The 12,476-nt window shown below is 39.0% G+C and overlaps 1 protein-coding gene across 1 annotated transcript; it reads left to right on the forward strand.

The window, feature by feature from the left end:
* Positions 1 to 8,434: 8,434 nt before the first annotated feature.
* LOC110706131 lies at positions 8,435 to 9,364 on the forward strand. The gene has a single exon (XM_021884038.1). It carries the CDS (start codon positions 8,435 to 8,437, stop codon positions 9,362 to 9,364), a length of 930 nt encoding a protein of 309 aa, XP_021739730.1.
* Positions 9,365 to 12,476: the final 3,112 nt, after the last annotated feature.

Below are 12,476 nucleotides of genomic sequence, written 5' to 3' on the forward strand. Positions count from 1 at the left end.
TTGATTTTCAGTTTTGTCAAGTTGACTTTGTTGCTCATCCTCTCGAACTTCATTGAGTTCGATTTTCCTCCCATTTGTCATTTTGGAAAGGTGTTCCTTCTCCAAAAAGACACCATCACGAGCAACAAATACTTTGTTCTCGGATTTGTTGTAGAAGTAATACCCTTTAGTTTCTTTTGGGTATCCACAAAGAAACACTTGTCTGATTTTGGGTGAAGTTTGTCAGAAATTAACCTCTTGACATATGCGTTGCAACCCCAAATCTTAAGAAAAAAACAACCGTGAAGGTTTCTTTGTCCACAATTCATATGGAGTCTTTTCGACAGCTTTTGATGGAGCTCGGTTCAGTGTTAGTGCCGCGGCTAGAAGTGCGTGTCCCCAGAAAGAGATAGGAAGATCACTAAGACCCATCATTGATCGGACCATGTCTAACAAGGTTCAATTCCTCCTCTCGGACACTCCGTTCCATTGTCGAGTTCCGAGAGGTGTCAATTATGAGAGAATACCATTTTCTTTCAGATGATCGTCGAATTCGTGGCTCAAATACTCGCCACCTCGATCCGATCGAAGTGCTTTGATTTTCTTGCCAAGCTGATTTTGCACTTCACTCTGAAACTCTTTGAATTTCTCAAAAGATTCAGATTTGTTCGACATAAGGTAGACATAACTATATCTGCTATAGTCGTCGGTGAAGGGGATGTATATCGATCACCATGCCTTGCGGGTGTACTCATTGGTCCTCATACATCCGTATGTATAAGACCCAATAAGTCACTAGCCCTTTCTCCTAACTTGGAGAATGGTTGCTTTATCATCTTGCCTAATAAACATCATTCGTAATTTTCAAACGACTCTAAGTCGAATGAGTCAATAATACCTTCATGAAGAAGTTTCTTGATGCGTTTGATGTTAATGTGGCCAAGACGACAATGCCACAAGTAGGTTTGATTCGACTCAATGGTCTTAGCTCTTTTGGTGGTATCATTAACATTATAAACTTTTTGTCTAATTACATATAAAATATGCAATTTTCATAAAACATATAAGCAAGACATTTGAAAAAACAACCATTGTTATAGTCTTGTGATCAAATAACCCGGCGTCCAACGCCATAGATCAAAATATGTTCAAAGGCATGATAAACAAGAATTAGTTCATTACAAGCCAAAGACAAATAATGTGTCTACAAGCACGACGGAAAGACCATCTTCATTGTCCACTCGTAGTTGCCCATCCACTTGTGATGCCCTCTCACTTGGTCTCTGAAAATGGGAGCATAAAGTGAGTTAAAAATGGTATCCAATACCTATGAATAGCTTTATACACAAGTGTTAATGAAGACACCTGAAGTAGATGAAACATTCCTCTCCTCTTCATCCCTTTGGAAGATCTTGCGTTCCCTCTTGTAGTGGCCTTGCCCACAACAATAGAAGCATCGCATCTTTGCTTTGTTCTTGAACTCCTTCTTCTTTGCTCTCAAGGGCCTTTTGGTTGCTCCATAGGAGGTGGCTTGGCGAAGTAGCTATACCACATCTCTTAAAGAGTGTGTCTCCTTTCCCGCAGCTATATGCATCCTAAGTGCATCATAGCCCGAGTGGAGTGAAGCAAGCAAGATATGACCCGCCATCTCATCCTCCAATGGGATTCCAAGAAGCTCCATGTGTTTGAAGAGCCTATTCATTCTAATCACATGAGGTTGGAGGGGCATACCGGGTCTCAACTTGGTACTGTAGACCCTTGACCAAAGCCGGTACCACTCCTGAGCAAGACAACCCTCTTCCGGTGGCTTTATCTTCATGTTTGAGAGTGACCTAGTCACAGCAAACACGAGTCCATCATAGTTGCCATTGAGACTCTTGGTGACTCTCACATTGACAATGTCCTCAAGTGCTTTGAGGAACATGTCCGAAAAATAGGAGGAGAACTTTTCCTTCCATTCTTCCGGGATGGAATTAGCCATTAGTCGTGAGACTTTCTTGCAATCGAAAGATCATGCATCATGAGTTTCATCACTCATGATTCCCTTAGAGAAGAAGCTTGGAATGGGAGTAACAAGAATGTACTCCATGGAACAATTTCGAAGAGTTTTCCAGAGTTCCTCTTCCCATTCCTTGAAGTTGACCAAGTTTAGGCTAAAAGTCAACTTGTCAGGGAGTTCAGGGCACATAGAGTTGTTGTTGTTATTAGTTGCAGATATGATTCTACAATTGAAAGAAGTTAAAATGAAAAACCATTCATAAAACCAATAAGTTTGAATTTTAAAGCATACATGCAAATTTTCAATCTTATTGAGCGTTTTATCCACGCATTAATATTTGCCCCTTTTAGGCGAGAATAAAACGATTCCAAGATCCCAAAAATCAAAAAGTGATTAAGCATGCTTTGACTTGTCTTAACACTTAATATTTTAAGGTAAACAATCCAATTGCTAATATCTCTAAGCTACTCTTGGTTCGATAAAACGTCGCATCTAATGCTTCCTTGACGTTTTATCTCCATTGCCAAGACATCTAAGGACTCTTTACGGATATCGTTGAGCTTAACCTAGACCAACCTGTATGCCTAGTATACCTTACGCTCCTAGGGAAGTAGTGATGCCTCGCTTTGGTGTAGCCCATCACTACGCGCATTAGTTCGGTAAGTGTTGTTCTTGGAATGGCAAATTTAGCTCAATTTTATAGGGACCTAGGGTTTCTATGTTGATTGATTTAAGTGAACTTAATTAATCATCGCAACATTCGAAATCCTAAACATGCATCTAACATACCATTCATTCATATATAAACATGATTATATGTATAGAAAACATAAGTAAAAGATCAATTTGGCAATTAGCATGACCCCTTGAGTCTTGAAGGGTCTTCGTTGCAACCTCTTGGCTTGTATTCTTAAAAACACCGTCTTCGAGACATCTCCACCAAACATGCAACTACTAGTTATTATGACTAGGACTAATCTAAATATTAAGGTACAAAAATACGCAACGGTACGCTGACCGTATTTAGATTTACAAAAATACATAACGGATCGCAATCCGTATTTTCTATCCTAATCGGGCCCCACTAGTTGCCATTTTCACAAAACCTGTGATACAACATACATTCATTCATCCATTCACTATATGTGAAAGGCCCATGCATTTCACAACGAAAAAACAAGTAACAATGCATAACACGTGCAAACTAGTTACTAAATTAGGTGGTTAATCCGATTAACGCGCCTAATTAAAACTAGTCAAAGTTGTTAATCGTTATGTGATTAAACGCAATAAAATTAGCTCAAGTAATTAACGAAGTTCCCACTAAATTCCGCATCCAACTTAATTAATTTAATTAATTAAGCCGATTAACCCAAATTTTGCCAAATTATTTTGCAAGTGCCGTTAAAACCGAGTTCTAGCCTCGTTAAAATAATAAAATAATTAAAACGGCAAAAAAAAAAAAATCGCAAAACGCATAGCCCAATGATTCCCAAGTGCCTAGCACCAAAGCTTGAGGTGCCTTGCGTGGCCGCGCCCGCACAACCGCTTGTGGCCCAAGCAAGTGGGAGTGACTACCGACGTCGCTTGCGCGTTACACCGACCACATCAGGGCACTTGCACACACACAAGTCACAGCCTCAAAGGTCCTAAGTCATGCGAGCTTGTGCTGCCTAGCAGCACATCGTAGCACCAACGCACCCCTATTGCAGCACCATGTGTGCATCAGCCGTGCATCCTCGATGCACCAACCACGAACACATTGCACCAGCATGCAGCACCAAGCATGAATCTAGCTCAAGTACACCACACAACAGCGTGCCTTCGAGGCATGAGCAACCCACACACGCACCTCGGCAGCAACATGTGGGCTGCGTGAACAGCCTAGCTAGCCGAAGGGTGTGCTTAGGCGGTCTTTGCCTTGATTTGCGTGCTCTTATCTTGGGATTTAATCCCGATATATGTGTGACATAAAAATTTGATTCTAAATTTATTTTAGAACCAATATTGAGCAAGAATGAAAATAAAACAAGTCTAACTTAAATAAATTCAATATTAGTGCACAAACCAAAATTAATTCAAGAACCGTTCTTTAAATTATTTTGGTTCATCTTGATGCTTCAAAATTGAAGGGCTATACTCACAATTAATTTAATCAAACATGAGTAATAATGAGATTTGACAAAATTAAATGGGTTGGAAAAATGAACACATTCATCCAATGAAAAATTTCCAACAATAACTTGTGTAAACTTGAAAAATTACATCTTCCTATATGAAGATTAATTAAATTTCAATCACAAGTTTTGAACTTTTAGTACTTTAATCAACTCAAAATGATTAAATTCAAAAATTAGTTCAACATGGAATTTAGAAAGTAAAGTTCCAACCAAATAAACAATTAAAGATTGGATCTTTAAAATTTTTAAGGAATTCAAAATTACAAATTCACCATAAACATTCACACTTGAAGCAATTAATTTGCAAAAATGTGAAAATACAAGTTTATGTGAAAAATGAACTCACCAAATTAAGCACCTAATATGACTTCATAAACAGTCTTAATAAGGGTTATTATTGCAGTAGATTAATGATGTAACCATACACATAATCTACCATTAACATACCATAATTAATCAAGGTTTAAGGATTTAAAATTTTTCGTCAAAACGAAAAACCCTTCGAAAACCATGTTTCTGGGTGGATTTTGGCTTCTGGACAGTTCTCAAAGAGGGTAAAAAACAATTTAGAACATCGATTCCACCCATAATTCACTATTTTTTTGGTCGAAATTTGGGTTCGTGAGCCAAAATCAGTATAAATACGAGATTAAAACTAATTAAAACGAGCTTCTAATCTAATTAGAAAGAAATACCAGAAATTTAAATCCATTTTAAATCACCTTAATTAATTATTGGTTACAGTAATTAAATGAGCGCGGCACCGATACCGCTGTTGGGTTTCGTAGTTTCCAACACTATGCAGAATGAAACTTGCCCAAGACTCGCACACAAACCACCCATAATTCACTATTTTTGGGTCAAAATCTGGGTTCGTGAACAAAAATTAGTATAAATACGAGATTAAAACTAATTAAAACGAGCTTCTAATCTAATTAGAAAGCAAAACCAGAAATTTAAATCCATTTTAAATCACCTTAATTAATTATTGGTTACAGTAATTAAATGAGCGCGGCACCGATACCGCTGTTGGGTTTCGTAGTGTCCAACACTACGCAGATTGAAACCTGCCCAAGACTCGCACACAAATTAATGTAACTAAACATGCAATCACATAAATAATTAACAAAGAGAGAGATTGAAGAAAAAACGATCTTACCCTTGACGCGCGCTTCGCTCTTTATAGGAGCTCGTACTTGAAAGCTCTAGCTTCGCAAGTGCGTAAGCCTCAAACGGCTTGCACCCTTGAGACCCAACCCGAATGGTCTCTACCCCAAAGGTTAGTCGGGTCTAGACCAAGAACTAGAGTATTAGAATCAAGGTATTCTCTTCATGGAGATCCCTTAAAATTCTCAACTCAAGTGTCCCTTCCCAATCTCAAAAGATGGGTATTTATAGGGAAGGGAGCCTTGAATTCCAATCTCCTATCAATGTGGGAGAATTGGTAAAATTGCACTTAATTCAATTTATTTTAAATCAAAAATCAAATTGAAAATAAAAGTGAATCAACAAACGCCAAGTGTCAAGAGGTGAGCAAAGGGTTAGGTGAGGACCACATGGGGGGGGGGGGACCATCCACCCCTTGCTCCCCAAGCAACCCTCAACCAAGCTCCCACACGCATGAAAAAGCTGGCACACGCATGAGCTAGCTGGCAACCTGCCTTGATGCCTATGCTAAGGCGTTGATGTCTTTGCCAAGGCCTTGATGCCTTCACCAAGGCGGTGACTAGCCTAGCCATGGATGCTGGAGCTGGCCTTGATGCCTTTGCCAAGGCCTTGTTTAGCCCTGCCATGGATGCTGGAGCTAGCGTGCGTGCAACTAGGTGCACCAACCACACAAGCATGTTCGGCTAGCGAGCCTAGCATGCAAATGCATGCTTGGCTTGCGGTATAGCCATGCGATGCGGTTGGTGCCCTATGCTAGCCTAGCACTCGCATGGCTAGGCCAATGCGAGGCTACGACTTTGTTAGAACTTGTCGTTTGCTTGATTTCTCGTCTCGTCGAATGCTTAATTCGACTCGACTTTCGACGCTCGGTTTCGACGCTTTAAGCTCGATATCCGACGTCTTTATTCGTAATTCTCAAATGACTCATCTAATCCTACGGATTGATTCATCGCGTCGAATTAGTTACTCGATTTGGGTGTGAATCGAAGGGTTCAGTCAAGATTAAGTTGTAATATTAATTATACATTATTATTACTGATCGGAAGCGGCCTCCACCTTGGCATTGCGATCACTTGACCTCTCAGAAGAATTAGCTTTTTAATAATTCTGAACCCTCAATCGGAATAATACACTTGTTGGAAGGACACCATTCCTTTCAATTTAATTATGGCCATGGTGTCCAGCATAGACACAGAGATAGTCGGACTCGGAGAAGTTCGGACAGGGTGGTCCAGCAAGGGGTAGTCGGTACTCCTAGTTCTAGATTCAGTCGTCCTTGGTGTCTGGTTGATCACTAACCTAGGCCGTGTCGTGTGCTTTTGGGAAACCATTTTCAAAAAAGAAAAGAAACAAAGTTAAATATGAGAGAAAAGAAGGCAGTTACCTTTAGTTTGAAGGTACTATTGGCGCTTGGAAAAAGTCTAGGGCGGCTGTAGAAATAGGCGGTTAGGTAGAAGGTGACAGGTGCTTTTCTAAGAAAAAGACAAGTTCTTTTATAAAAGTCAAAGATTCTATGTTCGAAAATCTTGAGAATATGCGAAAAATGATTGGGGCATGACCCTTATATAGGGGGGTAAGAATTTCAAGGGGCACCCCTGAATAATGTTTCAAAAAAAAAAAGGTAAAAGTCGTTCGCCTATCGGCGTGTGTTACATGCCACAGGTGCCACGTGGCAAGCCACGTCACCCCTATAAGGGGCAAATGATTAGGGGATTTTTACCTCGCCACGTGGACCAACCAGAGTCTGCCACGTGTCACCCAGGGAGGAGTCCATAGTGGACCAATCAGTGCACGACACATGACAGACAGATATCCAACTAGGAAAGGCGGCTTTCAAGGACCCAAACTGCTAGGCAGCCCAATCAGTCCTAGGTTTCCATAACCTAGGACTGGGAACGCACTTCGAGACCCTATAAATGGGAGATGTTCCCATCTAGGGAACATATGGGAATACATTCAATCCACACAAATTACGAGAGTAAATACTCAGATATTGAGACTGTCAAACAAAGCTTTTTGAATCAAATGAAAGTCAAACACATTCAAACAAAGCTTTTTAAATCAAATGAAAGTCAAATGCATTTAACAAAGCTAATTGAATCAAATGAAATTTAAACACATTCAAACAAAGCTAATTAAATCAAATGAAAGTCAATTGCTTTCAAATAAAGCTTTTTGAATCAAATGAAAATCAAAGACATTCAAACAAAGCTAATTGAATAAAATGAAAGTCAAATTCTTTCAAACAAATCTTTTTAAATAAAATAAAAGTCAAACGCATTCAACAATGCATTGAATCAAATGAACTTCGAACAAATTCAAATAAAGCCTTTTGAATCAAATGAAAGTCAAATGCATTCAACAAAGCTAATTGAATCAAATGAAAGTCAAACACATTCAAACAAAGATTTTTGAATCAGATAAAAGTCATTCAAACAAAGCTTTTTGAATCAAATGAAAATCAAATGCATTCAACAATGCTAATTGAATCAAATGAATGTCAAACACATTTAACCAAAGCTTTTTGAATCAAATGAAAGTCTAATGCATTCAACAGAGCTAATTGAATCAAATGAAAATCAAACACATTCAATCAAAGATTTTTGAATCAAATGAAATTCAAATGCATTCAACTAAGCTAATTAAAAAGCTAATTGAATAGAATGAAAGTAGAGAGAAAATCCTAGAGAAAATCCTAGAGAGAGAAAATCCTTGTTTCCACCATTTTTCTTCCTTTGAAATATTTGATTGGGCTATGGCCAAGGGGAAGAAGGGTAAAGGGAAGAAGGGTTCCTCATCTAAGTCTAAGAAGAAGCGTGGCCCAAAGCCTAGAACCCGATTGAATGTTCGTAATGCCCAAAATCGTGAGGATGAGGTTGGGTCTGAGGTTAGTTGGCTTGAAGGCAAAGGTGATCAGGATGATCCTTCAAGGAGAGTCTCTCAGGAAGATAAGGAGATGTATTCGGCGCAGTTTAATGATTGGTTGCAGGTAATACACCAAAATTCCCTTAATCCTAGTGCAGATTTCAATGGAACAGTGAATAGGCGAAACTCAAATGTTTAGTCAGGCTCTGTTAACCCGACCCCTTTAATGATGATTAGAGATAACATGTCTGTCTCCAGTGGGTATGTATTTGGTATGCATGTTGGTCTAAGCCCTAGTCCGCATCACTCTGCTCAAATCCTAGAGACCTGTGTTTTTAGGGTTCATGGGCCTCGTGGAGGGGATGTTTCTAGAAGATGGAGTGCAATGTTCAAGAATACCAGAGATGAGGGGTTAAATTTGTCTAGTGAGGATGTCTCTGGTCAGGTTGATGGGAGTAATGGATTGGATAAGGGAGAAAAGATTCAGATTACTGATGAGGATGTTGATCCGGAAATACTATACTGGAGCTTGGCCATAATCTTCTATGCCCTTGGTGCCAGGATCCCTTATTTTGTTATGAATGGATTTATTCGAAGGGTTTGGGGGAGATTTGGAATAGACAAAGTTAATCTGCTTTCGAATGGAGTTTATCTGGTTCGGTTTCGAGGTAAGGAAAACATGGAGAAGGTTCTGTCTGGAGGCCCTGTTATGTTTGATAATAGGCCTGTGATCATGAAGAGATGGGAGCCAGGCATAAATTTAGAGAAGGAAGGAATTAAGGAGGTGCCTATCTGGGTTAGATTACCTGGATTAAATTTGAAGTTTTGGGGGCAGACTTCTCTAATGAAGATAGGGAAGTTGATTGGGAGGCCAGTGAAAACTGATAAGATCACAGCAAATAAAGAGAAATTAGAATATGCTAGGCTTATGGTGGAAGTGCCTGTTGATGGAGAGTTTTCTGCTGAAATTGACTTTCTAGATGAGAAAGGAGTTACTGTTAACCAGAAAGTCAGCTATGAATGGAAGCCAATTAACTGTAATAAGTGCAAAGGGATGGGTCATGATGAAGGAAACTGCCCTAATCTGTGGACAAGGAAACAGAATAGAAGGCGGGAGACTATGAACAGAGAAACAGTTAGGAAAGTTTGGAAACCAGTGCAAGTGAGGCAATAGAATACTATGCAAACTGACAGCTTACAGAATGATAGACAACAGGGTATGACAGCAAATGTTGATACTATGAACAGTTTTGCGTGTTTGGAAGAAGAAGAGGTGATTGATAATAGCTCTAATGCTCAGAGAAGGAAGCCTCAGGAGTTAGTAGGAAATGCTAGGCTATGTAGCATAGATGAAGGAAGAGTGTTAGATGGGGTGATGGAGGAGGGGGAGTGTTCCAACCCTTCCCATGGATAGTGTCGGTTTTTGGAATGTGAGAGGCCTAAATTTGCCTGGAAAGAGATGTGATGTTTTATAGTTTTTGAGGCAACACAACTTGGGCTTATTTGGGCTCATGGAGACTAAAGTGAAAGCTAAGAGGTTTGGAGCTGTGTTTAGTAGTTTTGGTAATGAATGGTCTGTGACAGCTAATTATTCTAAGAGTGATAAGGGGAGAATTTGGGTAGTGTGGCTCCCTGCTATTTTTCAGATCACTGTGTTGAGGGTCAAGGAGCAGTTTATCCACTTAAATGTTAAGCATAGAGCTTCAGGTGAGGTGTTCCTGGTCACTATGGTTTATGGGTTAAATGACCCAAACAGGAGAGCTACTTTATGGACTCAGTTAACTGAGTTGACTCAAGGAGCTAATATGCCCGGGTTCATTGGAGGGGACTTTAATAACATCTTGAATTTAGAAGATAGGGTGGGATCTCCTTGCACTTTTGGTGAAGTTCGAGATTTTAGAGAATGCTTGGGCAGAAATGATCTGTTTAATTTTAAGGTAGGAGCAGTGGCGTATCCAGGAATTCCGAACTGTGGGTTCGAAATCTTAAAAAAAAAACGATGATCATATATTGATTAAAAATTCAATACATAAATTCAATTTTTTTATTACAAATGGATGGATTACACAATAATAAAAAAAAAAACTTCTTCTAGTAAATCATCAATTATAATCATAGTAACAAAAGCTCTACAATCTACAATAATACACAAAATACACAATTAATTATCAATTAAAATCACAAGTCCCTAATAAACACAAATTTGACAATATAAACTTCTTCTAATTATCAAATTTCAATTAACAGAACAAGTAAAAATTTATTTTTCTAAGTTTCTAACTTCTAACTTTCTACAATTCAATTTCTCAACAATTCAAGAATTCAACAATATATCAAAACCATAAACCAATTTAAAAAATAATACAAGCAAACCAAGATTAAGAATTAATATGAGTAGACTAGTAGAGGAATAAGAGATTAAGAGGACTCACAATTGTAGAACTAGAAGAACTTGAAATCTGAACTCAGAAGAGTAGAAGATAAAACAGTCGTGAGTCGTCCCTCGTCAACTTGTCCGTGTCTCCGTCACTCCGTGTGGACGTGAGGTGGTCGCCGGTCGGTGTCTCGGTGTGCGGTGCCGCGGCGGCTAGTGGCTATTGGCTAGGGTCATAGGGTGTCAAGCAAGGTTAGGGTTTTGGTGTTTGGGAATTTGGGGAAAAATGTCTGATGTTTGATTTTTGAAATATGAAATATTGAAATGTGAATGTAAGGAGTAAAAAAAAAAAAATTACAAAAAAAAGAGGGCAGTAGGAGTCGAACCTAAGACCTAATGTATTAAAGGGGCGCGCTGCTCTATTATTCAGAGAATTACCAATGCACCAAACTTACCCGTGTGATAATTATTCTCACAAAAATTTCTTTTAAACCTTTTTATTTTTTTTTTTAAAATTAAAATTTATAATTTTTTTCCAAAAAATCTGTGGGTTCAATGAACCCCCTTGAACCCCCCTAGATCCGCCCCTGGGTAGGAGGTCTGTTTTACACTTGGAATAACAAACAAGAGGGGAATAGTAGGGTTTGCTCGAAGATTGATAGAGTCTTGGTGAACAGTGAATGGCTTAAAAAGTTTGAGAAGGCTACGGCAGTATTTCTTCCGGAAGGAAATATGGACCACATCCCGTGTTGTATGAATATTTTCGGGTTGAATGAGAAAAGTGTGAAACCGTTCAAGTTTTTTAACTACTGGACAGATTGTTCTGGGTTTCTAAGTCTGATTCAGAAGGAGTGGAGCATTAATATTAGGGGCACGACCATGTACAGGTTGGTGAAGAAGTTGCAAGCAGTTAAGAAAGCCCTTAAAGCGAGTAATCTGAATGACAAGTCTACTATTGAAACTGCTGACCTGGAAGCTTCTACAAAGTTGATGAGTATTCAGAAACAGTTGAACATGGACCCTCACAATGACGATCCGATTTCTGCTGAGAGAGAAGTTAGGGTAGCCTACCAGGCTGCTCATGATGCAAAGTTCTGGTTCCTGAAACAGAAAGCGAAAGCTCACTAGCTACGAGATGGGGACTTAAATATGGCTTTTTTCCATGCATACATTCAGAAAAGAAGAGTCCATAATAGAATATGTAGTGTGATTTGTGATGGCCAAGTGATTCAAGACCCTGATCAGGTGGCTATTACCAGGACCTATTAGGCTCGAGTTTTGTCCCAGAGAGAAGGATTCATGAAGCTGTTATTGATGAAGGGAGAGTGCTTTCTCCGGATCAATAGGAGCTCCTTTGTCTCCCTTTTAATGATTCTGATGTAAAGAATGCTCTCTGGAGCATTGAAGAGGATAAAGCTCCGGGGCCAAATGGATTCTCTAGTAAGTTTCTTAAGTCCTCTTGAGATATTATTAAACAAGATGTTTATGATGCTGTCTTAGGTTTTTTTTAACATGGCCGCTTACTTAAACAAGTTAATACTACTCTTTTGACAATGGTTCCTAAAGTTGATGATGCTTTGTATGTCTCTCAATATAGACCTATTGCTTATTGTAATGTGATTTACAAGATTATTTCTAAAATGTTGTGTTCAAGGTTGAAGGTTGTGTTGCCTGAGTTAATTAGTGAGAATCAAGGGGCTTTTATTGAGGGTAGGTCCATTCTGGATAACATTCTTGTGTGTTATGATATGTTGAAAAATTACAATAATAAAAGGAAGGGGCCCCGTTGCACTATCAAAGTGGATTTGAGGAAGGCTTATGATTCGGTGTTATGGTTGTTTATTGGAGATATGTTGAAGGCTCTCAAATTCCCAGAGAATTTTATTGGGTGGGTGATGGAGTGTATCTCCAC

Source organism: Chenopodium quinoa, unplaced genomic scaffold, assembly GCF_001683475.1.
Source record: "Chenopodium quinoa cultivar QQ74 unplaced genomic scaffold, ASM168347v1, whole genome shotgun sequence".
Classification (NCBI taxonomy): Eukaryota; Viridiplantae; Streptophyta; class Magnoliopsida; order Caryophyllales; family Amaranthaceae; genus Chenopodium; species Chenopodium quinoa.